At 43.2% G+C, this 27,760-nt stretch overlaps 1 protein-coding gene across 17 annotated transcripts in view; it reads left to right on the top strand.

Annotated features, from left to right (window-relative positions):
- MRTFB (myocardin related transcription factor B) overlaps positions 1-27,760 on the top strand; it is a 266,743-nt gene that overhangs the window by 168,120 nt on the left and 70,863 nt on the right. For all 17 annotated transcript variants that reach the window (XR_012896130.1, XM_075899337.1, XM_075899342.1 and 14 more), the window contains 2 exons: positions 18,882-18,947; positions 26,474-26,529. Coding sequence is in view for 16 of the 17 variants with exons in the window: in XM_075899337.1 (XP_075755452.1) it covers positions 18,882-18,947; positions 26,474-26,529 (122 nt within the window). In the remaining variant the exon portion in view is untranslated. The remainder of the gene's footprint in view (positions 1-18,881; positions 18,948-26,473; positions 26,530-27,760) is intronic.

The raw sequence follows: 27,760 nt of genomic DNA, 5'->3' as shown, positions 1-27,760 counted from the left end.
ATCCATGGTATGCCAACATCTTGAATACTGAATACAGATGTGGTCACTTATCTCAAGGCAGGTATCTTGGCACTGGAAAAAGTTCAGAAAAGGACAACAAACATGATTAGAGGTTTGGCTACCATATTAAGAAGACTGGGATTTTTCAGCTTGGAAAAGAGACAGCTAACAGAGGATACAGTGAGCCCTCGCTACTTCGCGGTTCGACCATCGCGGATTCACGACTTCGCGGACTTTTTTCATTACGTATGTATATACGTGAATCCGCGATGGTCGAACCGCGAAGTAGCGAGGGCTCACTGTAAATAAATACGTAAATATGGTGTCCCTACTTCGCGGATTTTCAGCTATCGCGGTCGGGTTTGGAACCTATCTACCGCGATAAACGAGGGTTCACTGTATGATAGAAGTCTATAAAATCATGACTGGTGTGGAAAAAGTAAAGAAGGAAAAGCTATTTATATTCCCATAACAGAAGAATATGAAATTAATAGGTTGCAAGTTTAAAACAAACAAAAGGAAGTATTTCTTCACACAACACACAGTCAACTGTTTGCTTTAGGATGTTGTGAAGACTTTTAAGAGGGTTAAAAAAAGAACTAGATATTTTCATGGAGGATAAGTCCATCGATGGCTATTAAATTGAGTCTGTAGCTTCTGATCATCAGAAGCTGGACAGGATCACTTCCGTTCATTCCCTATGCATTGGTCACTGTCAGAAGACAGGATACTTGAGTAGATGGACTTTGGTCTGACCCAGTTTGGCCATTCTTATATTCTTTTAATGCTCAATTATTGTACTATCCCACAATATCTGAAGTTTTTTCTCAGTCTCACAATGTTTCAGTGAAAGGAGTACACTTGTGTCTTGCTAGGGTTGACATTCAAGAACCGTGTACGACAACGTTTTCTGAGTACAGCTTAGGAATCCATCTAAAATGTGCTCTTTTTCTTTCAATTGGATGGCAATGCAGAGATCACTTGAATCTTCACATATCAGGGGAATTCTGATTGGTTATTTGTGTAAATATTAAACAGCAAGGATGATAGCACTAATCCTTGGAGCAGTACATTACTGTGTAAGCAATTGACTTTTTGACCACCCATCTTGACACAAAAATGTTGATTTTTAAGCTACAAAGAAATGAAATGGAGCATCTTGCTATTCCTCACAATTCTTGCCAATTTAAATAGAAGCATATAGTTGTTCATAGTGTCATAAACAGCTGACTTAGCAACAAACATAGGCCATGTGTTTTACATATTTCAAAACCATCTGTAATGAATTAAATTAGGTTTGCAACTTGTCCACAGCATGAACATACTGGTCAGAAACAGGCTTGGTCATCAGTCAACTATCCATCCACTATTGGCACTATTATGCCCATTGTCACCTGCTCATATAGTTTCTAGGTTGAATAGAGTAAGATCATCATCATCCAAAACAATAAGAACAACAAATAGTGGGGTTCTTTGCTTCAGCCAGAGTGACTGTAGTTGACAGCATCATACTAGATATGTAAAGTACTCAGTTCTCGCTATTCATTCAAATTCACAAATGCCAAGCCTCATGGCCACCCCAATACTAGCTAGGATCATGGCATGCTAGGGTTTGGCACTGACAGTGCATATGGAATGTCTCTGGCCATTCCAAGTCTCCCTACTAGAAGGTCCAGTTTCCTGACCCTTCTAGGAATACAGGAAATATAAAAGTTTGAGAGTTCCTGAACTTTGTCTCAAGGCAGAGTTGTTTTTGCATCTTCAAATGACACATGGACTTCATGCAGTAGACAGCATGAGCTGTTTATTGAAGGCTACCCAGTTTGCTGTGACTGTTTGATCTCTGCTTGAATCTTAGGTAGATGGACTCATAAATACACTTCACAGTGTTCAACCCCACTTGTACCAAGGATTTTGATGCTTCAGCTCCAAAGTTCTGGACCTAGGTCTTCTGCCATGAGATATGCAACTCCATAGTGTGTGTGATATCCTGAAAATTTTGAAGGGCAGGGCTGAAATTCTCTGGCATCTTCATAAGCAAGTCAGGATTGTTACCACAGTTTTGTTTGGTAAACAGCTCTTAATCATCCTTGATTGTGGTGTGTGCAGTGGCAAGAATAATTTGACAGAAATAGTGCTAGGTCAAGAATATATCTCTGCTGCACACTTGAGATTGTGTGGAAACATGGCTGTCTTGCACCAATAGCACAGTGAAGGCCAAACGCCAAATTTAGCAGAACATCTAGGTCCTATCAGTGCAAGTTAAAGTGCTTACCTTCCAGTGGAATCAAAAGCCACTTCTCTGTTCATATATGCCACATTTACAAGAGAAAAAAAGTTCTCAAACCATCCAGTTGTGTAGATCTGGCCAGTATACACAATTGGGGTTCTTTCTTCTTTTTCGCTTATCTCACTGCCCTTGTTCCCTCTGCCTGTTGTATCTTGTCCTATTAGACTTTACGTTCTTCAAGGTAGGGAACAGCTTTTATTATTCATTTATATATCTAGCACAATCAGCCTGATCCTGGTTGAGGCTCTTAGGGTATGTCTACACTACCCCGCTAGTCCACGAGGAGTAACGGTAGTTCGAACTAGGAAGCCTAGTTCGAACTACCTAGTTCGTGCCGCGTGTAGCCGCTCGGCACGGGGTTCGAACGAGCGGGGATTTATAAATGGCGGCGCCCCGCTTATGCAAATGAAGCCCGGGAAATTCAAATCCCGCGCTTCATTTGCAATTGCGGTATGCCTACATTACCCCACTAGTTCGAACTAGCAGGGTAGTGTAGACATACCCTTAGGCACTTCTATAATAAAATATGCACAAATACGCAGCACCGTCATCCACTCAGAATGGTAGACTGTGTGCTTCAGAATTATATGGCAATGAAATGTGATCATGAAGTTGAAAAAATAAAGGCGGGGAAAGAACATTTAATTCCTGTTAATAATTTATCATATCCCAAATAAAACCATTATTAGAGAATGAATTTTGTGGGTTTTGTATTTTTGCCTGGCAGGAATCATTTCATGCTACCTGGAAAATGTTATGCTTTTTATTATTTAGGGCACAGATTCTACACTGAAACCTCAGAGAAGGCTTAGCCTATACTGATTTTCTGACAAGTATAAAGTATCTCTAATTCCAACAGTTAATGGAAACCCAAAAACACTTTTGGCAGAATCTATTCTTATGGAGTTGATCTTGTGGCAGTGGTAGACAACCTGCAGTCCATGGACCATCGGCAGCCCATTGGGGTTCTATGTGTGACCCATTAAACATTTTGTTTATCTTTTCCCACACAGAGAATTGCCAGATTCCTCTGGTTTCCAGCCACATGGTTTTTTTTCTAACAGTATTACTAAAATGACACACACGTAAAGCAAGGGTATGTGAAGTGAGGTGTGTGCTGATTGCGCACAACATTGACTGTGAGAGACGTTAAGTTCCCCTGAACCCACTCGAAGTACTGCTATGGTTCATTTGGCACACCCCACAAATTCTAGGTATTTAAGTGCAGTTAGCAAAACTACCCTATCCCGGGAGAAAGTCTTGGTTACATCAATATAAGGCCCTCTGAGATGGAGGGCCACTCATACAGCCCAGTCACTAGCCTAAAGTTACCCATCACTGTCTTATATTATCACAACACACCTGTACTTACCTCAATCCATGGCGTATTAGTACTGTGTACTGCTATAATATGGCTTGTTTCTGCCTTTTTATGTTATCTCTGTTACAGGATAGGATTCATAACTGCAGCCTGATACTGAGGCTTTGGCAAAGCAACAATTTTCAGAGAAAGCTTTTCAGTAAAACTATTTTTAAAGTATATTTTAGGAAATACTTATGTCTTATTAAGAGCTTTAAGAGATTATTTGGTTTTGCTTTTATTAGCAGATGGCAATGTCAGTTCTTTCCTTTTTTTTCCTGGAAACTTCCCAATAAAAATCCAAACTAAACAACTCCATTATGGTGATGGGCGGAACAATGAGGAAATATACAAATATGCCAGTCTTCCAGTCCAGAAATAATCTATATATTTGGTGATAGCACAAATGGGTGTTATGGGGAAGATTTCCAATTTAATATATTTGTATATGTTTTTGCCAAGTATAATAGTAAAAGTTGAGACTAAAGTAATTAAGAAGTAAAGCTATTTATTATACAGGCAGTCCCCAGGTTACGTACAAGATAGGGACTGTAGGTATGTTCTTAAGTTGAATCTGTATGTAAGTCGGAACTGGCGTCCAGATTCAGCCGCTGCTGAAACTGATCAGTTTCAACAGCGGCTGAATCTGGATGCCAGTTCTGACTTACATACAGATTCAACTTAAGAACCCCAGGCATCCCCAAGTCAGCTGCTGCTGAAACTGATCAGCGGCTGATTCCAGGAAGCCCGGGGCAGGGGCTTCCTGTAGTCAGCCACTGGTCAGTTTCAGCAGCGGCTGACTTGGGGACGCCTGGGGCAGAGCAGCTGGGATGCTGCTGGGTTGGTCCAGTAGCGCCGCCGCTCCTCGGCGCTACTGGACCAACTCAGCAGCACCCAAGCTGCTCTGCCCCAGGCGTCCTGATTCAGCCGCTGCTGAAACTGACCAGTGCTGAAACTGCAGACCAGGGGGAGGGGAGGGCAAAGCAGAGCCAAGCTACGGAGCGCGCTGCCAGCTGACAGCCCAGACGCGTCCAGGCTGTCAGCTGGCCGGGCGCTGCGCGGCTTGGCTCTGCTTTGCCCCCCCCCCCCCCCGGTCTGCAGACCAGAGGGGGGGGGGGGCAAAGCAGAGCCAAGCCTCGGAGCGCGTGGGCAGCGGACAGCCCTGTCCGCTGCCCACGTGTTCCGCCGCTTTGCTTCCTCTCCCTGGTCTGCTGGAGACCAGGGAGAGGAACGGCCCCTTTCGTAACTGCGGATCCGATGTAAGTCGGATCCGCGTAACTCGGGGACTGCCTGTAAAGAATACCCTGTTCACTCTAGATATAGATGGAATCATTCTGTTTTGTGTTATCCACTTCTCTCACATTCACGATTTTACCCTAATGTTTAAGTCACTAAAAAGGACATTGTTGTTGAGTTACAGAATTACCTTGAGATTGTGTCCCAGGAGACTGTTTCTTTCCACTGATTAAAGGCTAATTCTGCCAACCTATCTTTCCACAAATTCTGCCTAGCTCAGCAGTCTTCTCATTGTTACTTTTGACTGATCTATTTATATCTTCTAGGGTATCAGCTTCCACTGACCATGGTCTTTATCATAGCCTCAGAAATGTTTTGAACCATGTAAAGAGTCCTTCAGTGAAGAGCCAACAGTATAATGGCTCCGTAGCTGACATAGAGTTAGAATTGGATGTAATCTTGCCCTCTTATGAAGAATTAAGATGAATTTTCTCGTACATTGACATGTTAGCTACTCTTTTATTATCCTAACTATTTAAAAAATAACTTCAAAATGCCCAGCTATGGGCTGATCACTTTATCTCATGGTAAAATCTGCATAAGAAGGTGACAGAAAAAGAGAGGGTTTGAAAAGATTCTGTTGCTGAACCCCCACTACAGAAAGGATGTGGAGAAATTGGAGACAGTCCAGTGGTGGGCAACAAAAAGGAGCTGGAGTGTATGACTTGTGAGGAAAGGCTGAGGAAACAGGACTTACTTAGTCTGCAGTAGAGAAGAATGGGGGGAGGAGAGGTTTGATAGCAGCCCTCAAATACCTGAAGAGGGGGTTCAAAGAGGATAGAGCTATGTTATTCTCAGTGGTGGTAGGTGACAGAACAAGAAGTAATGGTGTCAAGTTGTAGTGGAGAGGTCTAGATTGGATATTAAAAAAGCCTATCTTTCTAGGAGGGTGATGAAGTACTGGAATGGGTTGCCTAGGGAAGTGGTGGAATCTCCATCCTTAGAAGTTTTTAAGCTGAGGCTTGACAAAGCCCTGGCTGGAATGATTTAGTTGGGTTTAGTCCTTCAAAATTATGTTGTGGTTTTGTAGTGTGGAGACCAATTCTAGAATCAGAACTATTTATATCAGTATATTAACACCTGAAATAATGGACATTATCCCAAAGTAGCGCTGCTGTTTAGATGTAGCCTCAGAGATTAAGGTCTTGAACGCAGAACCACTATGCAAATTTTTTTACAAAGACAATGTCTAGTTGTGCCCCCTTACTCTACCTTCCTTCTCAAGGTGATGTCTTCCTTCCATGTGAACCAGGACATAGTCCTCCCAGTGTTTTGTCCTAAACCACACAAGACCAGTGAAGAGAGACATTTTCGCACACTGGGCATCTAGAGGACTCTGGCTTTTTACCTAGAAAGAACCAAGCCTTCCAGTTTCCTTGCAGAGAATTTCCAGCTGAATCACATCTTGCATAAAGACCTGTTAGGAGCTTGCGGGTTCTCATCACTGCCCATTTGACTTGAACACAGGCATTGTTGGCAGCCTTCTTAGCACACATACTCATCCATGACATCTTTAGAGCTGCAATGTGATCCTCTGTCCATACATTCACAGTGCACTATGCCATCACTTAACAGGCAGATGACAGAAGAGTTGTCTTATGCTCTACACATGCATGAACTCCTCCCTGCCTCCATTGGTACTGTTTGGAACCACCTAATTTATAATGGACATGAGCAAGTACACTCAGCGAATAGAAGACAGTTACCTGTTTTGTATTTGGTGTTCTTCAAGATGTGTTGCTTATGTCCAGTCCATGACCTGCTCTCCTTCCCCGCTGTTGGAGTATCTGGCAAGGAGGAACTGAGCCATATGGATACTACTCCATTTGGGGAATGGTATACAGGCAGTCCCCGACTTATGCGGATCCGACTTATGTCGGATCCGCACTTACGAACGGGGCTTTCTCGCCCCGGAGGTCGAGGTGGTGGATTGCTACCTGCGAGCTCCGGGGCGAGAAAGCCCCGTTCGTAAGCTGCTCCGGTGCCCCTGGTCTACTGCAGACCGTCTCCAGCAGACCAGGAGCACCGGGCGGGTTCCCGCGCTTCTGAGGCTTTGCCAGAGCAAAGCCTCAGAAGCGTGGGGAACCGCCGCTGCTGCCGCTTCAGTCCCGGTGCCTGTGATCTGTTGGGGACCGTCCCCAGCAGACCACAGGCACCGGGACTGAAGCGGGACCAAAGCCAGAGCAAAGCCTCAGAAGCGTGGGGAACCGCCGCTGCTGCCGCTTCAGTCCCGGTGCCTGTGGTCTGCTGGGGACCGTCCCCAGCAGACCACAGGCACCGGGACTGAAGCTGCAGCTGCGGCGGGGTCCCGCGCCTCTGAGGCTTTGCCAGAGCAAAGCCTCAGAGGCGCGGCACCCCGCTGCCGCTGCGGCTCTGCTCCCCATGTCCCTGGTCTGCTGGGGGGGGCAGCTAGTGTGCCCCCCCCCCCCAGCAGACCAGGCTTTTGTTTCGGACCCTGGGGCAGAGCAGCTGGGGTGCTGCCGATTGGTCCTGCAGCGCCGCTCTGGGCACTACTGGACCAACCCGGCAGCACCCCAGCTGCTCTGCCCCAGGTCCTGATTCAGCCGCTGCTGGTCAGTTTCAGCAGCGGCTGAATCAGGACGCCTGGGGCAGAGCAGATGGGGTGCTGCTGGGTTGGTCCAGGAGCACCGAGGAGCGGCGCTACTGGAGCAACCCAGCAGAACCCCAGCTGCTCTGCCCCAGGCGTCCCCAAGTCAGCTTCTGCTGAAACTGACCAGCGCTGACTACAGGAAGCCCGAGGCAGAGTTGCTCTGCCCCAGGCTTCCTGGAATCAGCTGCTGATCAGTTTCAGCAGCAGCTGACTTGGGGTTCTTAAGTTGATTCTGTATGTAAGTCAGAACTGGCGGTCAGTTTCAGCAGCGGCTGAATCTGGACGCCAGTTCCGACTTACATACAGATTCAACTTAAGAACAAACCTACAGTCCCTATCTTGTACGTAACCCGGGGACTGCCTGTATTCATAATAAAGTTTATATGGTACACTGTGTGAACCAAGATCCCTCAATCAGTTAGCAGACTGACTCCTAAATACATGAAAGGTCCTTAAAAGACATTATAAGCATGGACATTTTAGCTGTATGGGGTACTCCAAATATTTATCACAAGGTTCAGCACTTATGCTGTTAGTTTTGTTCAAGAGCAGGAGACCCCAGTAGTACACAGGCTTACTCCTTCTTTCAAAGAGAAACTTCAAAGTACTACCACTGTTATTGGACCTTCTTCTTACAGCAGCTAGGGAAAGTGTACCATCTTGATCCACTTTGGTTACATTTGACAGCATGGGCGAAAGATTTTTGATTAAGGTAGAGAAATCTCTCTAAAGATCATTGGTGATAGAATTGTAGCCATGTTAGTCTGGTGTAGCTGAAACAAAAACAGGACTAAGTAGCACTTTAAAGACTAACAAGATGGTTTATTAGGTGATGAGCTTTCATGGGCCAGACCCACTTCCTCAGATCAAATAGTGGAAGAAAATTGTCACAACCATATATACCAAAGGATACAATTAAAAAAATGAACACATGAAAAGGACAAATCAAATTTCAGAACAGAAGGGGGGTGCGGGAGAGGTAAATGTCTGTGTGCTAATGATATTAGAGGTGATAATTGGGGAAGCTGTCTTTGTAATGGGTAAGATAATTAGAGTCTTTATTCAAACTTAAGTGTGAAGTGTCGAATTTAAGCATGAATGACAGTTCAGAGGATTCTCTTTCAAGTGTAGTCTTAAAAGGCCTTTGAAGCAGGATGCAGGTAGTCAAGTTGTTGAGACAATGTCCTTGCTAGTTGAAATGGCAAGAAACTGTTTTTTCTTTGTGATCTTGTCTAATATCTGCTTTGTAGGCATTGATCTTTTGGCAAAGTATCTGAAACGTTTGTCCAATGTACATAGCAGACGGACACTTTCGGCACATGATAGCATAAATTATATTTCTGGATGCGCAGGAATATGTGTTCTTGATCTTATAACTCACTTGGTTAGGTCCAATAATGGTATCAGCAGAGTGAATATGTGGACAAAGCTGGCAACGGGGTTTGTTGCAAGGGAAGGTACCAGGGTTGGTATTAGTGTGGTATGTCCTGTGGTTGTTGGTAAGAATCATCTTGAGGTTAGATGGTTGTCTATAGGAGACTATGGGTCTTTCTCCCAGAGCCTCTCGGAGTTTAGTATCCTGTTCCAGGATAGTCTGTAGTTTATTGATAATGTGTTGGACAGGTTTAAGTTGGGGGCTGTAGGTGATGACAAGTGTTGATCTATTGTTGGTTTTCTTGGGTCTGTCTTGAAGTAGTTGGTTTCTAGGTATTTGTCTGGCTCTTTCAATTTGCTTTTTTATTTCTCCGGGTGGGTAGTTGAGGTTTATAAATGCTTGGTAGAGATCCTGAAGTTTCTGGTCTCTGTCAGTGGGATTAGAGCAGATGCGGTTGTATCGAAGGGTTTGGCTATAGATGATGGATCATATGGTGTGTTCTGGATGGGAGCTGGAAGCATGTAGGTAACTGTATGACATGAGACAGTGGGTTTTCTGTAGAGAGTGGTGTCTAATTTTCCATTGCTGATTTGTACTGTGGTGTCCAGGAAATGGATCTCTCGTGTAGAATGGTCCAGGCTGAGATTGATGGTGGAGTGTACGTTGTTAAAATCTCTGTGGAATGTCTCCAGTGTTTCTTGGCCATGGGTCCAGATCATAAAGATGTCATCGATGTAGCGTAAGTAGAGAAGGGATATAAGGGGACAGGAGTTGAGGAAACGTTGTTCTAGGTCAGCCATAAAGATATTAACATATTGTGGGGCCATGCATGTACCATTACTCATTGCAGGAGGAGTAACAGTAGTTCAAATTAGGAGCTTTAATTCAAACTGCCTAGCCCGTGCTGCATGTAGCCGCGGGCAGGTAGTTCGAACTACCGGGCATTTAAAAATGGCGGCGCCCGGGAACATGCAAATGAAGTACATGAACATGCAAATGAACATGCAAGTTCGAATGACTACATTAGCCACCCTAGTTCGAACTAGGGTGGCAGTGTAGACATACCCTTAGGCTTCATCTTCACTGCCAGTTCTTCTGGCAGAAAATATGCTAATGAAGGACTAGTTAGCATAAGTCACGATCTCATTACCATTTGCAAAAAGAAGCAGTGTGAACTTTTTTTTTTTGCGCAAAATGGGGGATTTGGGCCAAAAAAATCCATACTGCTTCTTTTTACGCAAAAACTCCTTGTGCAAAAAGAAATGGCAGGGAATATGCTAATGAGAGCACTACTTATGCTAATGAGTCTCTCATTAGCATATTTTCTGCTGGAAGAACTGGCAGTGAAGCAGCCTTAGGGTACATTTGAGATGGACTTTGCGGGGCCTACTTAAGTGTTCAAGAGCCCCCTTTCTACACCTCACCTTTGAAGATGTTTTAAGGGTAAAGCTATAAAAAGGCATGCAGTGTTGACATCTCAGTTCCTTCCATCATTAATACAGACTCCCCAGCTGAGCGCAGGTTCCGTGTGGTGTTTCCTTAGAACCCTGGGTCAGCTGGGGAGTCTGGGTTCTGTGCAGCATTTCAAAGCTCCACGCTCCACACAGCACTGCCATTCAAAGGGGCAGCACCGCACAGCTGATCCCCAGCTCAGCTGTGTGGCGCTACCCCTTTGAAATGCCACATGGAACTGACCCTGGCCTCCATGCAGTGCTACCCCTTAAAGGGACAGCACCGCATGGAGTCCGGGGTCAGCTCCTCGCGGCGCTGCTTAGAAATACCAAGGTGGCGCTGCTGCTTTGAAGTACCTTCTCCCCCCCTTCCCCCTCCACTTTGCTGCCTCTGTCTGATAGAGGCAGCAAGGGGGGAGGAGGGGATCAACTAGTCGACTGGACTATCCAATAAACATTTACTTATCAGATAGTCAACTAGTCCTTAACATCCTTAGTCTTAACGATTCAGAGCTCTGTATTAGTGATGGAAGGAACTGAGATGTCAACACTGCACACCTTCTTATAGCTTTGCCCTTAAAACATCTTCAAAGGAGAGGTGTAGAAAGGGGGCTCTTGAACGTTCAAATAGACCCTGCTAGTCAAAGCTGCCCTATTCAACAGCACAGGTCAGTGCATACCCCGAAAAAGTAAACATACAGAGCCTGTCTCAAAGAACCCTTGTGTACAGGTAAGTGACCTTCATTTTCTTCTCATTTTGCTTAATGTTTATTGATTGTTTTATTTCACAAATATTTTTACATCTCTGCAAGCTACTCAGCTATTTAAAATTCCCCTCTGACAAATAAAACTTCAAAACATATTATAGGGCTTTGTCATGCAGTAGGTTTGTTTTTATTTTATCTAGTACTACTGTGTTTAGGTAATTGTGTATCTTCTGCAATTTTGAACCTGGCTAAGGTGTATTCATTTCTGTTCTGTGGAATCACCTAGTAAAAACCAGTAACTCAGAGCTAATCTACACTTGAAATGCTGCAATGATGCAGTTGAAGCACTTAATGAAGTACTTCCATCTATATAGTGCTGTCTACACAGTGTAACTACTAACACTGCAAGGGTATGTCTACACTACCACCCTAGTTCGAACTAGGGTGGTAATGTAGGCAACCGGAGTTGCAAATGAAGCCCGGGATTTGAATTTCCCGGGCTTCATTTGCATCTTGCCGGGTGCTGCCATTTTTAAATGTCCACTAGTGTGGACTCCTCGTCACGAGGAGTAACGGTAGTTCGGACTAGGAAGCCTAGTCAGAACTACCTAGTCCGTGCTGCGTGTAGCCGTGCGGCACGGAGTCCGCACTAGTGGACATTTAAAAATGACTGCGTCCGGCTTTATGCAAATGAAGCCCGGAAAATTCAAATCCCGGGCTTCATTTGCAACTCTGGTTGCCTACATTACCACCCTAGTTCGAACTAAGGTGGTAGTGTAGACATACCCCAACTTAGTTATACCAACATTAGTTGGTAGTATCAGGCTAGTAACTTCAAAATAATTTTACATGATAGTAATTGTTAGTGTGTCATGTTCTAGATAACAAATGTTGTTTATAATGTATATCTCTTAGTAATGTATGTAATAAACTAATAGCACTTGGTATATACCAAGGAAAATCTATGTATTTCCTAGATCCCTGGATAAACTGCTACTATAGGATTCATAGTGAAATATTACAACTTAACTTCATGTTACTGCGAGAAAAAAAGAATAAAAATTAAACCATGCAAACAGAATATTGTTAGAAAAAATATTTACATGGTTACATTTAATTCTCTTACTATTTAAGAATTATTGTGACACAATAGTCTATTCCATTACATGAAATAAGTGTTTTGAAGTTGCCATGGAAATGCTATTTACTACGTTGTGATTTTTAATATACTGCATCTCGGATACATGATTTTGTGACATTCTGTTTTGGTGCTTCATTTGCTTTTTCTGGTCTCAGCTGTCATTATCGGCTTATAGTGTATTGTACAACAACACTGTAAACCTGAAAGAGGCACTCCAAACAAACTGCTCTAAACCAGAGTTACCCTTAATTCCTTCCACTTTCAATGTTGTTCCAATTATTATTAATATATTTACCTTTTACATAGAGCTTTTTGCTCTGTAGAAAGTGCAGTTTTAGAAATGTGTATCTGCATTATCGTCCCCATTTTACAGAAGGGAAAACTGAGGCATGGGACAGCTAAGTAATTTGTTCAAAATCACACAACAATGCCAGAGCTAGGACTAGAACATAACTCTTCTGTTCTTAACAATATCAGCATGTTGCATTTTTCTGTCACTTTCCAACTGAAGGTCTCAGACCTGCTCACAAAGATTAACTGAGGTCTGGCATATGTTGATATTTTTGTACCTGTGCCGCTACATTAATGTAACTTGTCTAAGTGCAAACCTTTGTGGTGGATGTGCCAGACCAGTGTAAAAATAACTTATGCTTGTGCAGTGTAGCCCAGTTTAATATTACCTTACCTTCTCAATACCTGTGTGACATAGGAAGGTATTATCCTTCTTTTTTAGGTTTGTATATAAATCTGGAATTGGCTCCAGATATTTTCACTCTCAGTTTTATGTTTTAGTCAGGGTGTCTCCCACTCTTCTTCATGAAAGAGGAAACAAGCTGATTCTCTTTTATACTCTGAAAACACTGGACTTGTGCTCAGAATAATTTTTTTAAAATTACATTCATTGTGATGTTCTGGACACTACTTTATAGTTTGTTTTGTTTCCTAATGAAGTACGTTGGGAACAGTGTCTCCTAAACATAAAGCCAGAAATTATCAGGAAGATCTTGAGACAGCAATATAATTAATTTTTTACAGACCCCACACCACACAAAATACTCCATCAAGGCATGCTTTACTGAGAGAAAATGAGTATATTATTTTTTCTTAAGTTAATTAAACTGTGCTTATCTATGTTGGCTAATATAATGAAAAAAATACTACTACTCTCACAGATGAATGTTAGAAATCAGGAGCAGAGAAATTAGATATTTTTAAAACAAATACTGTAAAGTATTTTTTGTGGAAGAGAGACTGCCATTATCTATTTGAAGAAAAATAGAACACTTGAAAGTCAATAGAATCTGTGCTTCTAAATCCCTTTTAAGTGCATCTGAAAATATAACATCAGTGTTGGTTCTTTCAAGGGCATGGGTGTGACCAGCTATTATTCATGCAAGCAATCACATGTAAGTCAGTAAGAGTATGTGCAGAGTTTTTGTTATCAGAATCAGGCTCTTTACAGGGTGCTGTTTTAATCGATCTTTAAGGCTTTGTCTGCACCAGTGCTTCTCAACCAATGGTACAAGTAACTTTAGGGGTACTCAAGAGAAGTCTGGGGGATACATCACCACGAGTGAAATTTGGAGAAAACTGAATTTTTGTTTTAAGTTTTATAGCGCTTTATTATTTTTGTAATTTTTACACCCAAAAATTTCATCATCCACCCGGCTACAATTAAGTTGTTTAAACAAATGTGTTGCAATGGTAGGAAACAATTTTGTGTGTCTGAAAACTGTAGGGACTGGGGGTACTTATAATTTTTTTAAGGGGGTACTTTATTAAAAAAGGTTGAGAAACACTGATCTACACTACTGAGTTTTTTCACCAAAAACTGCCTTTTGTTGACAAAACAGCGAGAGCATTCACACTGCAATGCAACTTTTATCAAGAAAAACACCCACTTTTGGGGGAAAATTCTTCTACCCCTATGAGAGACTTTTATTTTTCCCCCTGCTTTTATTGGTGACAAAGAGCCAGTGTAGTTTCTGCTGTTGGTTTTTTAGTGCAGTCAGCCCCAGTGCTCTGGGCATTGTGGTCAGGGAGTGAGGGGTGAAAGTCCTGAACAGTCAGGGGCGGGGAGCAGAGGGGTGAGATAGGGGAAGTTTTGGAGGATGGGCAGCAGGGGGGTTAGATAGGAGGTGCAGTGTCTGAAGATGGGCGGTCAGGGGACAGGGAGCAGGGAGTTTGGATAGAAGGCATGGTGTCCTGGAGGTGAGCCCTACTTGGTCCTCCAGACAGTTTCTGAACCCCAAAGTATAGAGCTCTGCATACTAATGTCTATCTGTGTGTAACCCTTCTGCCGGTAGCAGTTGGCAGCCATAAGGGCCGGGTTCAGTATCTAGTGGGGTTCTTTCAACAATGTAACCAAACTGTCTCGAGCCCCCACCCAGTAAACTGGGAAAATTCCAATCTATCCACTGGTGCCTTTAGAAGCAATTCTTCCCTTCTCATGAGCACTGAGTCAGAGATAGAAACAGTCTATTTAATAACAGTAAACTATCATCAACCAATGGAAAACCCGTAAGCACGATACCATTCCCGGAGTCCGCAGGGCAGAGTCTTTTGCTTAAAGATTTTTAGTCCAAACCTCAACTCATATAGTGTGCTTTCCCCTCACTTCAGACACACCACTCGCAGCTCTGTCCAGTCAGTGCAGACCCAGAGTTCATAGATACATCAGTATGCGGCAATGCCATCTATGTGCTGTTCCTGCCACTGCTCCCGCCGGCTAGCTGCTCACTGGCCACTCCACCAGCCACCCTACTGTCCACCTCTTCCTCTGACTGGCTTCTCACCACTGCTGGCCTTGTGATGGATTTGTCTGTGGGCCAAACCTAGAGATTTCAACTCTCTGTGATTTCAGCTTCTCAGTGATTTCAGCTCTTCGCCCACAGCACAGTCCAGCCAAAAGATTCCAGCATCCACTGGAATAACACTAAAATAATAAAGAGACTCCTTATGGAGTCTGTTTTAGCTCTATCATTAGAACAGGGCGGGGCAGGGGGAGAGAGTAATAGGTTGAACCAGTCTTACAGATCATGCCTGGGAGGCATGCAGCCTGCTGGTTCAGAGCTCTGCCCTTTCCCTCAGTTGACGTCACAGAGTTTGGAAAGAGAAGCCTTGTCCATCCGAGATTCTTTATGCTGAGTTTCTCTCCTTTGAACTGAGTTAAACCAGTCTGACTTTTCTGCATTCCCAGTAACTGGAAGCATTGGCGGTCATATCTTACAATTCCTGCATTGTGACCCCACAACAGCCTAATTGGTTACAAGAGGCAAAACACTAGTCTAACAATCTAGTAGGCTTAAGCAAACTCGGTGAACTATATTTACATAACCGCACAAGGGATTTCTTTCCCATTCCAGTGTGAACTGTATTTATATAACAACTGTTGAATACCTAGCAGATCTAAGCAAACTGAGTAAACATAACGACACCCAGGATTCCTTTCCCATTCCAGCTGGCTGCAATGGAAGCATTCATTCAGATCCTCCTTACATGTGGAGAAGAATGAGTATCTGCTGATCCACAGGGATCTATTTCCAGGAGATGTTGTGACTAAAAAAGAGAAACATGGTGCCCCTGCTCCTAGGAGCCAGCGCCCCACACCAGCAGCTACTCCCAGCTGTGCGTCTAGCTGGAGAGGTATCATCCTACTTGGGAGGAGTTGCCAAGGGCTCTGGCTCCTGGTAGCCGCGACACCATACTCCCCTCCTTTGGCCACAGTGTCTTCTGGGAGTAGAGCCCTGCAGATCAGCAGAAACGATTCCTATCAGTGAATAACCGCATCTGCAGTAGACATTTGTATCCACGCAGGCAGGGGTGGCACATGGAGAGGGGTCACAAAGAGTCACCTTCTGCTCCCCAAAATGCCATAGGGGGAGTGTGCAAGTGTCCAACAGCTGACACAGCTGTCCCATCTAGGGCCAATGGCCCAAGCCCCTGCTGCCGGTGAGTACAGTCAGGCCAGACCCCTGCTGCTTGCTCCAGGTCCCCTGCTAGTTCGCCAGGCTGTGATGCCCAGGCAAGGGAGCTTGGGGGAATGGGTGGGAAGAGGTGGGGTGGAGATGGAGTAGGAGCAGGAAGGGGTGGAGACTTGGGGAAAGGGCAAGGCCTGGAATGGGGTGGAGTGGGAAGAGGGGCCAGGTGGGAAGAGGTGGACCCTCCCTCAAGCTAGGGGTGACCTGGGGAAGAGTCACATGAGGAGCCAATCATGTGGCTAATGCCCCCCTTGTGTCACTTTCCAGTTATCACCACTGTGCACAAGGCTCTACCAACGTGTGCAGTTCTGGGCACCACATTTCAAAAAAGAGAAATCAGAGAAAGAAGAGAAGAGCAACAAAATTTATTAAAAGTCTAGAAGACATGAACTGTGAGGGAAGATTGAAAGAATTGGGCTTGATTAGTTTGGAAAAGAGAAGACAGAGGACATAATAGCAGTTTTCAAGTACCTAAAAGGGTGTTATGAGGATGGGGGAGAAAAATTGTTCTCCTTGACTTCTGATGATAGGAAAAGAAGCAATGGTCTTAAATACAGCAAGGGAGGTTTAGGTTGGACATTAGGAAAATCTTCCTAATTGTCAGGGTGGTTAAACACTGGAATAAATTGCCTTGGGAGGTTGTGGAATCTCCATCACTCGAAATATTTAAGAGCAGATGAAATAGACATCTATCAGGGATGATATAGATGATACTTGGTCCTCCCATGAGGGCAGGGGACTGGACTTGATGGCCTCTCAAGGTCCCTTCCAGTTCTAGTATTCTATGATTCTGTGTGGCCTTCAGGCTAAAACGTTTGGCCACTCCTGGTCTAGAGACATGTGTGTCATCACATCCCCTTGTAGAGTTATAGCAGCCATTACTTGAAGGCTGTCTGTAGCCTTCTCAGGAAGTCTTCCCAAGCAGGAGATGAGCTTCTCCTATGACCTGTTGTTTTTCCAGAATGGCTTCTTGTTTTGAATAGGATCTTCCCCACCCAGCTAACCAGACTGAGAACATCTTGTCTAGTGGGTGTTACCCAGGTGAAACACAGATACATAGTCAATATTTGTAAGTTCAGATACAAATAGTGATACGTGCATACTAATAGGATAATCCTATTCAGCAACTCTGAAACCTTTCCAGTGGCATTCACATTGCTTATCTTGCACAAATACATCATAACTATCATAATCTTATAATAATATCACTATGAAGAATATGGAGTGCAGTGTTACAGTTACTTCTAAGATTTGGGCAGGACTTCCTCTTAATTACAAAATGGTGGACTTATTCAGAATTTAAATTAGGTCATTGAGATAGGGTAAACGTCTCCTTAATGAGGAAAGCAATTAATCTCTTCAGTTTTCTGTTCTTAAAATGGGGGATTCCTCTTTGTAAAGCACTGAGGGTATGTCTACACTACCACCCTAGTTCGAACTAGGGTGGTAATGTAGGCAACCGGAGTTGCAAATGAAGCCCAGGATTTGAATTTCCCAGGCTTCATTTGCATCTTGCCGGGCACTGCCATTTTTAAATGTCCGCTAGTGCGGACTAACGGACATTTAAAAATGGCGGTGCCCAGCAAGATGCAAATGAAGCCCAGGAAATTCAAATCCCGGACTTCATTTGCAACTCCGGTTGCCTACATTACCACCCTAGTTCGAACTAGGGTGGTAGTGTAGACATACCCTGAGATACTCAAGTAAAAAATGTTATATACATGCAAAATTTTATTTTATTTTGTTATTGAAATCAATATAATGTCATTTCTTTAATTTTAAATTTGATACCCTTCTCTTTTGAAATATGAATATCAATCTACAATGTATATAAATAATCTGAAAAAATAGGGATGTCAGTGTGTAGTTGACTACATGATTAACTGATAAGTCTATACCAGAGGCAGCAAGGGATGGGGGGAGGTGGTGCCTATGGGGAGCTGGCTTAAAAGCCACAAGCTCTAGATCCTGTGGAGCCGCTTACCCTCCCTCTACCTCTCCCCTGCTACCTTCGATAGAGAGGCAGAAGCACGGAGGGTGAGGGGGGCATGTGGGAGCTGGTACGCACAAGCACTTCTTTATCGGAGGCAGCAGTGTGAGATGGCAGCAGGTATGCCCAGGCTCACCATGGACAGAGGCTACTCCATGGGATGCCAGAGCAGCATGTCCATGTGGAGCTTTCCACGCCCCAGACAGAGGCTGCTGCTTCCCTGCATTGCTGCTTTTAATAAAGAGGCAGCAGTGTGGGTTGTCAGGGAGCTCCCCAGGAGTAGGGCCTGAAGTCCACTGGTTGCCAGCCCCACTCCTGAGGGTTATCAAATAGTATAACTGCTACATTTTGATGTGGTTACACAATTATTCAGTTAGTCGATATCTATCATCCCTATCAAAAAACTCATAATATTGGTGAAAAAATATTGTATCACTATAGAATACCAGTGTGATTTGGGTTCTAGACATGTGAGCAGATGTAATATTACAAAAGATTTTTAAAAGTAACCAGGTCTGTTATATAATGTCCTGTGTCTTTCTGAATGAATACACTCAAAATATTTCTAAAGTTGAAATATTTGGCTTCTTAATTAGAATTTATGTTGTTCTCTTCTGCAACTTTAAATAGGGAAGAGTATCATAGCATGTTAATTAATTATTCCTATTTTCTTTTGCCAGTACTTCAGCTTAGGCTACAGCAAAGACGAACAAGAGAACAGCTGGTGGACCAGGGCATCATGCCACGTAAGTCTAATTTTATTTACAGTAACTTGTATTTCAACACATATAAAATAATCAAAGATGAAACATTTTAAGGAAAGCAGTCATGGTAACTTTGTCATCAGATGATACTCAATAACTATAGGAAAAGTATAGCTAATTTTAATAAAAGGTATTTAAAATACAAGATATAGACAGTAAACTAAATGATTCTGCTGAATAGTCCAGGGATAGGAAACCTACAACCCATGGCTCGGATCTGGCCACGAGCTGGATCCAGCCTTCATTAGGCCTGCTAGACTTGGGGCTTTCCTGTACCATCCCCAGTGGGGCAAGCTAGCACTCCAGCCACGCAGGGGGCACGTGGCTGTGCCTGGCAGGGGAAGGAAGTGGCTCTGCATGCTGCAGAGAAGCACTCTCTGCAGTGACTGGCCCCTGTTGCTCTTATTGGTTGGGAGTCACGGCCAATGGTAGCAGTGCCGGGGGGGCAGTTCCTGCATGCTCCAGGTTGCACAGAGCCACCCTGTGCCATTCCAGAAGCTGTACCAGGTAGACACCCCAATCCCTGCCACCTCTTGTGCCCTCCCTTCCTTCCTCTTCCATACCCCTCCCCTGCTCCTGCACCCCACACCCTGCCGAAATCTCACACTGCCATCCCAGTACACTCTTGCACCCTCCCAGCCTGTTCCTGTACCTCCCAGCCTGTTCCTGTACCCCACCCCCAGTACTCTCCTGCACCCTATTGCCTGCCAAGAGTTTGCCTCCCTAGTCCCAGTCCCTTCTCACAGCTGAGCCCCTCATTTTGCCTCATCCTAGAACTTTTTGGGGGCCACAAAATCTACTAACCCCAGAGGAATTAATCTGGTGGCCCTGTAAGCCCCAAGCTTCAGCACCTTCCCCCATGGAGCTGGATCTTGAGGGGAGTGGGATTTTTCTGCTTTTCAGTTGAGTGCCACATCTGTGAGGGTTTTTTTCCCCCCCTCACTTGGGGGCCAGGTCAGAAAGGATTTTGTTCCTGTTTTTGTTTTGCTTCACACTTTTCTGTGGATCCGTGGTCCCTGATCCAGAAAAGGTTCCGCACCCTTGGAATAACCATGATGGTATGGTCCCCCTAGAGTTGGAACTAATTCTTCTTTTCATTTTAAACTGTGAGTTACTTCACTGGAAATGACTGAATTACACCAGTGAAAGCAAGTGGACAAATAAGGCTAACTGAATGACTGGAAGTCATTTTGATCTCTAATTCTATGATACAATCTAAAACAAAATTACTATTTATTAATTTTGTTATACTATAAAAAAGTAGATCATTTAGATAGCGTTTATTAATCACCTAATGTTTGAAAACTAAGTTAATTTAGTTATATTTATAGTGCTAAATATCTGAAATAATTACATTGTATTTTTTTAAATACAGGCAGTCCCCGACTTACGTGGATCCGATTTATGTCGGATCCGCACTTACGAACGGGGCTTTCTCACCCCGTAAGTCGGGGCGAGAAAGCCCCGTTCGTAAGCTGCTCCGGTGCCCCTGGTCTGCTGGAGACCGTCTCCAGCAGACCAGGGGCACCGGGCGGGTTCCCGCGCCTCTGAGGCTTTGCCAGAGCAAAGCCTCAGAGGCGCGGGGAACCGCCGCTGCTGCCGCTTCAATCTGGGTGCCTGTGGTCTGCTGGGGACCGTCCCCAGCAGACCACAGGCTCCCGGACTGAAGCCGCAGCCGCGGGGGGGTCCTGCGCCTCTGAGGCTTTGCCAGAGCAAAGCCTCAGAGGCTCTGCTCCCCGTGTCCCTGGTCTGCTGGGGAGGGGGGGGCGCAGCTAGTGTGCTCCCCCCCACCCCAGCAGACCAGGCTTTTGTTTTGGACTCTGGGGCAGAGCAGCTGGGGCGCTGCCGATTGGTCCTGCAGCGCCCGCTCTGGGCACTACTGGACCAACCTGGCAGCACCCCAGCTGCTCTGCCCCAGGTCCTGATTCAGCCACTGCTGGTCAGTTTCAGCAGCGGCTGAATCAGGACGCCTGGGGCAGAGCAGATGGGGTGCTGCTAGGTTGGTCCAGTAGCACCCAGGAGCGGCGCTACTGGAGCAACCCAGCAGCACCCCAGCTGCTCTGCCCCAGGCGTCCCCAAGTCAGCTTCTGCTGAAACTGACCAGCGCTGACTACAGGAAGCCCCAGGCAGAGTTGCTCTGCCCCGGGCTTCCTGGAATCAGCTGCTGATCAGTTTCAGCAGCAGCTGACTTGGGGACGCCTGGGGTTCTTAAGTTGATTCTGTATGTAAGTCAGAACTGGCGGTCAGTTTCAGCAGCGGCTGAATCTGGACGCCAGTTCCGACTTACATACAGATTCAACTTAAGAACAAACCTACAGTCCCTATCTTGTACGTAACCCGGGGACTGCCTGTATATTTTTTCTTACTATTTTCAGTAATCTAAAGTAAACTAACTACAGTTGGTCCTAAGATCTATTTTTCCCCTGGTCTTTGCTTATTTAGGATCTGTGGCTGCTTCACTAGCACAAAGGTGCCCACAAGTCAGTTAAATCAATAGTAGATGGGCGTACAAGGAGTTTGAAGGGTACAGAGCTGCTGTTCCAGTTCCAAAGCTGCCACCTCCCTATGCCCCATGAAAAAGAAGAGGGCTCTGGTTTTGGTGTCTTATGCTCTGGCAATCCCTGACTGATACCATAACATTCTTTAGGGACCGTAAGCAGCTGGAACAAAATAAAATAGTCTATGGCTGTTCTAACTTGTGTTGTGGGAACCAGCCAAGTTGAAGGCAGCCCTTGGATTAGGAGAATTCAAAGGTAAAGTTTAAAGTTACCTTTGATACTAGGGATGTTAAATTTGGTTTATCAACTAGTTGATGGATTTTCCAACGATTAGTCAATTAGTTGTTAAGTGGGGGAGCCTCATCAGGTTTAGTTCCCGGCCTTGGGAGCTATTCCCACTGCATCTCTGCCTTTTAAATGTATTAAGAGCTGGCAGGCTCTTAATACATTTAAAAGGCTGACGCACAGTAGGGGGGAACCAGCAGACCTGGGACAGCTGATACCCAGGTCTTCCCCGCTGTTCATCAGCCTTTTAAATGTATTAAGAGCAACTAGTCTCTTACGTCCCTATTTGATACCACCATCCCTAGCTGCATTGAACATTGCCCCCCGATCCCCATCCTAGCATCTTTAGCTTAGTCCCTTTTTAAAATCAGTGGAAGTTGACAATGTCTAGTAAAAGAAGCCTGGACTCCATAGATTATGAACCAAATTAAATAAGGACATATGAATGACGATACTTATTCAGACCAAAGATCCATCTAGACCAATATCCTGTCTTCTGACACCGTTTAATACTAGGTGCCCCACAAGGGAATGAACGGAACTGGTAATCATCAAGTGATCCTACCTCTGTTGCCACTTCCCAGCTTCTGACAAACAGAGGCTAGAGACACTATTCCTTCCTATTGTGGCTAATAGACACTGATGGACCTAGTCTCCATGAACTTATCTAGCTCTTTTTTTAACCCTGTCGAAGTCCTGGTTTTCACAATATCCTCTGACAAGGAGTTCCACAGGTTGACTGTGTGTTGCGTGAAGTACTTCCATTTCTCTGTTTTAAACCTGCTAACTCTTAATTTCACTTGGTGCCCCTAGTTCTTATGTTATGGGAACTAATAAATAACTTTTCCTTATTCACTTTCTCCACTTCAGTCATGATTTTATAGACCTTTTTCATATTTCCCCCTTATATTTTTCTGATTATGAATACTGATGCACTTTATTCAATAAACAAATACATCTTTTTAAAATTACATAAATACATTAGTTACAATTATTATAAACTAGCCGATTTATCCAGGGTTGCCTGGTAATGCCAAAACAGAGCACTACTCTAAACGTCTTTATTTTATCTCTTTTCTGCAAGGTTTATTCAGAAGCAGTGCTGTTCCTGGTTCATCCAATTTTTCTATCTCACCTTGGTTCACTCTTTCAACATGCACTCAGCTATATCAATTGTGTGAACTGTACTTGCTTTGATGATTCTATCTCTTTTCTGTTTGGTTTTATGCGAGAGAATCCCATTCCAGGTACATTCCATTTTCCTGGCATAACCAAACCCTTATTTCGCTTTAAGTAATGATAAGAACATAAGAACGGCCATATTGGGTCAGACCAAAGGTCCATCCAGCCCAGTACTCTGTTTGCCAACAGTGGCCAGTGCCTGGTGTCCCAGAGGGAGTCAACTGAACAGGTAATGATCAAGTGAACGTCTTACTGCCATCCATCTCCAACCTCTGACAAACAGAAGCTAGGGACACCATTCCTTACCCATACTGGCTAATAGCCATTAATGGACTTAACCTCCATGAATTTATCTAGTTCTTTTTTAAACCCTGTTATAGTCCTAGCCTTCACAACCTCCTCAGGCAAGGAGTTCCACAGACTGACTATGAGCTGTGTGAAGAAGAATTTCCTTTTATCTGTTTTAAACATGCTGCCCATTAGTTTCATTTGGTGGCCCCTAGTTCTTATATTATGGGAACAAATACATAACTTTTCCTTATTCACTTTCTAATAATTTTAGTTGCCCTTCTCTGAACCTTTTCTAATGCCAGTTCGAACTAGGGTGGTAATGTAGGCAACCGGAGTTGCAAATGAAGCCTGGGATTTGAATTTCCCGGGCTTCATTTGCATCTTGCCAGGCGCCGCCATTTTTAAATGTCCATTAGTGCGGACTCCGTGCCGCGCGGCTACACGTGGCACAGACTAGGTAGTTCGGACTAGGCTTCCTAGTCCGAACTACCGTTACTCCTCGTGAAGCCTAGTCCGAACTACCTACACGCAGCACGGAGTCCGCACTAGCGGACATTTAAAAATGGCGGTGCCTGGCAAGATGCAAATGAAGCCCGGGAAATTCAAATCCCGGGCTTCATTTGCAACTCTGGTTGCCTACATTACCACCCTAGTTCGAACTAGGGTGGCAGTGTAGACATACCCTAAGATATTTTCCATCTTATTCTCTATCCTTTTTTTTAATGATTCCTAACATCCTGTTTTCTTTTTTAACTGCCGTTAAACACTGCATAGACGTCTTCAGAGAACTATCCGCGATGACTGCAAGATCTCTTTCCTGATTAGTTGTAGCTAAATTAGCCCCCATCATATTGCATGTATAGTCGGGGTTATTTTTTTCCAATGTGCATTGCTTTACATTTATCCACATTAAATTTCATTTGCCATTTTCTTGTCCAGTCACTTAGTTTTGTGAGATCTTTTTGAAGTTCTTTACAGTCTGCTTTGGTCTTAACTATCTTGAGCAGATTAGTATCATCTGCAAACTTTGCCACCTCACTGTTTACCCCTTTCTCCAGATCATTTATAAATATGTTGAATAGGATTGGTCCTAGGACTGATCTTTGGGGAACAACACTAGTTACCCCTCTCCATTTTGAAAATTTTCCATTTGTTCCTACCCTTTGTTTCCTGTGTTTTAACCAGTTCTCAGTCCATGAAAGGATCTTCCCTCTTATCTCATGACATCTTAATTTACGTAAGAGCCTTTGGTGAGGGACCTTGTCAAAGGCTTTCTGGAAATCTAAGTTCACTATATCCACTAAACCCCGTTGTCCACATGTTTGTTGACCCCTTCAAATAACGCTAATAGATTAGTAAGACATAATTTCCCTTTACAGAAACCATGTGGACTTTTGCCCAACTAATTATGTTCTTCTATGTGTCTGACAATTTTATTATTTACTATTGTTTCAACTCATTTGCCCTCTACTGACGTTAGACTTACCGGTCTGTAATTGCCGGGATCGCCTCTAGAGCCCTTTTTAAATATTGGCGTTACATTAGCTATCTCCCAGTCATTGGGTATAGAAGCTGATTTAAAGGATAGGTTACAAACCATAGTTAATAGTTCCTCAATTTCACATTTGAGTTCTTTCAGAACTCTTGAGTGAATGCCATCTGGTCCCGGTGACTTGTTACTGTTAAGTTTATCAATTAATTCCAAAACTTCCTCTAATGACACTTCAATCTGTAACAAGTCCTCAGATTTCTCACCTACAAAGGATGGGTCAAGTTTGGGAATCTCCCTAAAATCCTCAGCCGTGAAAATTGAAGCAAATAATTCACTTTGTTTCTCCGCAATGACTTTATCGTCTTTAAGTGTTCCTTTTGTATCTCGATCATCCAGGGGCCCCACTGGTTGTTTAGCAGGCTTTCTGCTTCTCATGTACTTAACAAACATTTTATTATTACTTTTTGAGTTTTTGGCTAGCTGTACACCAAATTCCGTGGTCCTAGCTCTTACAATTTAGGAGGAGTTTTTAATCAAACAGACAAACGCTCTAAAACATATAGTAGATAATATTCCACTGTTTAAGCCTTCACTGGCAAAGTCACAATTTATTTCATGGCTTCTTGAAACTAATTTCTCTATGGAGGTTACCCAACACACCTGAGACTGCTTCACTGTAATATCCTCTTAACCTTTTCAGTACAATAGTGGATTATCAGTGATCTTCCCCTGTGCCTTATCTCTTAAGCATAACTTGGCTTTCAGCTGTAATTTTGCAGACTTTTCTAGCACTGTGGAATGGGCTCTAAGGTGGTACCTTTCTTCTTCTTCAGTCTGAGAATCAACAGACTTCATTAGGACAGTGAGGAAATGCCATTTTAAAAAAGACAAATTTGACCTGGATTTTTTCCCCTTGGCTGTTCATATTTTTCTGAAAATTGCTTCAAAATGAAATACAAAATTATGGTGCTTTTCCAAATTAACTGTTATTTACTTTGAATATTTTGTGTTTTAACAATGTTTTTAAAAACAGATTAGTCAGATAGTTATTAGTAAGACAGTTTCTTTAACTGTTTGGTGAATGTTTGGTGCAATGATCATTCCTGTATTTACTATTAGAGAAAATAAATTGTAAGTGAAGGGTAATGTAGTAGAAAAGATAGACAGCTTCAGTATTTTGAATGCTGGCTGATAAAATTCTGCCATAGAGTACTTTATTGGTACTCTAAAGTAGCCAAGGGACATCAGCATATCGCATGGGTGACATAAAATATTAGATTTTATTAAGGCATCACAGTGTGCCTTAAAAATGTTATAATGTGCTTTGCATGAGAAATGGAGGGGGGGGTTACCTTCATGATTTGCAGCTTTGCTTAGCTACAAATCCCAATTTAGAATCTATACCTATGTTATATAAGTACCATGTTATATCAGCTACAGTAATTCTCCATGTGAGAAAGCCTTAACCTGTACATATTTATAACAATGAGGTATAATCTTGAGGTAGATCACTTCTCTGTGCAGAGCAGGCCAGCACAAAGAATATGCAATACTTCAGTCCCACTGAAGCTTCCTGCTCTGGTATGAATTTAATCTTTGGGTAAATATAAGTAAATAAAAGAGTCAGATGTTGGTCTAGTAAAATGAGTTCCTCATCTGATCTAATGTTGAGTGCAATATGGCTGTCATTAATACAATCATTAGAACTTTTCATTTGGAAAGCATTTCCTGTCAGTTTAACTCTTTCTTTCTTCTCACAGCTTTGAAAAGCCCAGCTGCATTCCATGAGCAGAGAAAGAGCTTGGAACGAGCCAGGGTAAGGGATCTAGTTTAAACTTTTTAAAAAGTATCAGGCTACTATTAATATTTGAAAAAGAAAACTAGTTTACTTACGAAAAACCAGAAATAATGTTGAGGTAGTTAGTTCTCAGACTGTCTGGGGAATATTATTAAAATTGTAAATAGTTTATGTCAATATTCTGGAAGAATCCCCAAAATTAAAATGTAATATTTTTAGTAAATATTAGTAAAGTAATCTTTAGTGATTAGTGGAAGTGTTTGTAATTCTTCACAGAAACCAGACAGGGGCTAAATGTGATGATACTCTATTTCTCAGCCCCTATTCTAAGTACAGCAGAGAGAGAGGACAGATTTTGTGCAAGGAAACTGAGGCCTTGTCTGTGCTGAAGTTTTTAATTACCAATGCAGCTGTATCCATGTCGATACTCTGATGGCAAAAACTTCATTGTGAATGGCCTTAATGTGGGTAAAGGGCAGTTTCTCCATCATATTATTCATTGTGACATTTTGTGTTCTAAGACTATAATAACAATTGTAGCATCTGCCTTCTTTTTCCGTAGATTGCTCCAGCTTCATATCATTGTAAAAGTATTGTAAAATTTATTGGCCATTCCCCTGCACCAATTCTTGCTAATTTTCTCTTCCCATTGTTGTCATGGAGACACACTAAAGGACAGAGCCCAGTGATACACGAATTGCTACATACTACACAAAATCAGGCAACTCTTCTCCATTTAGGTTTTTCCATAGAAGTGGAATGCAGAGTAGATCCATTTTCAGTCTGCCTGACTTCAGAATCAAGAATATGATCTGGATCATATTCCTAATCATCTTAAATTATATAGAAATTGATCAAGCTATTGATAGGGCTTCTGCCATGTACCATACTGGCTCAGCCTACCTTCTGGTACTTTTATATGGAAGATAATGGACAAATGGACATCTCCTAAAAATGTCCTTTATAAGAGATATTATAAAAGATGGGACAGCTGACAATTAAAAATATATAATTTAAAAACTTTAATAAAAATCTGGATATTAAGACAAGGCTAGTTATGCCTGAATTACTCCGCGTAATCCAACAAGAGTCAGTTATCATGCCCTAACTTCATAAAATTGGCAAACTTTACACTGTGAAATCTTTCATCTAGATCTTAAAGTTATTCCAGAGAGATGTGTTCCTTTTAAGAAAATTAATAAGGATGTTACTTTGCACAGTAGATTTTAATAGCAAATGTCCGAACTGT

Source organism: Pelodiscus sinensis, chromosome 16 (assembly GCF_049634645.1).
Source record: "Pelodiscus sinensis isolate JC-2024 chromosome 16, ASM4963464v1, whole genome shotgun sequence".
NCBI classification, from domain to species: Eukaryota; Metazoa; Chordata; order Testudines; family Trionychidae; genus Pelodiscus; species Pelodiscus sinensis.
The sequence above is the reverse complement of the archived record's forward strand: the minus strand, read 5'-3'. Positions and strand labels throughout refer to the sequence as shown.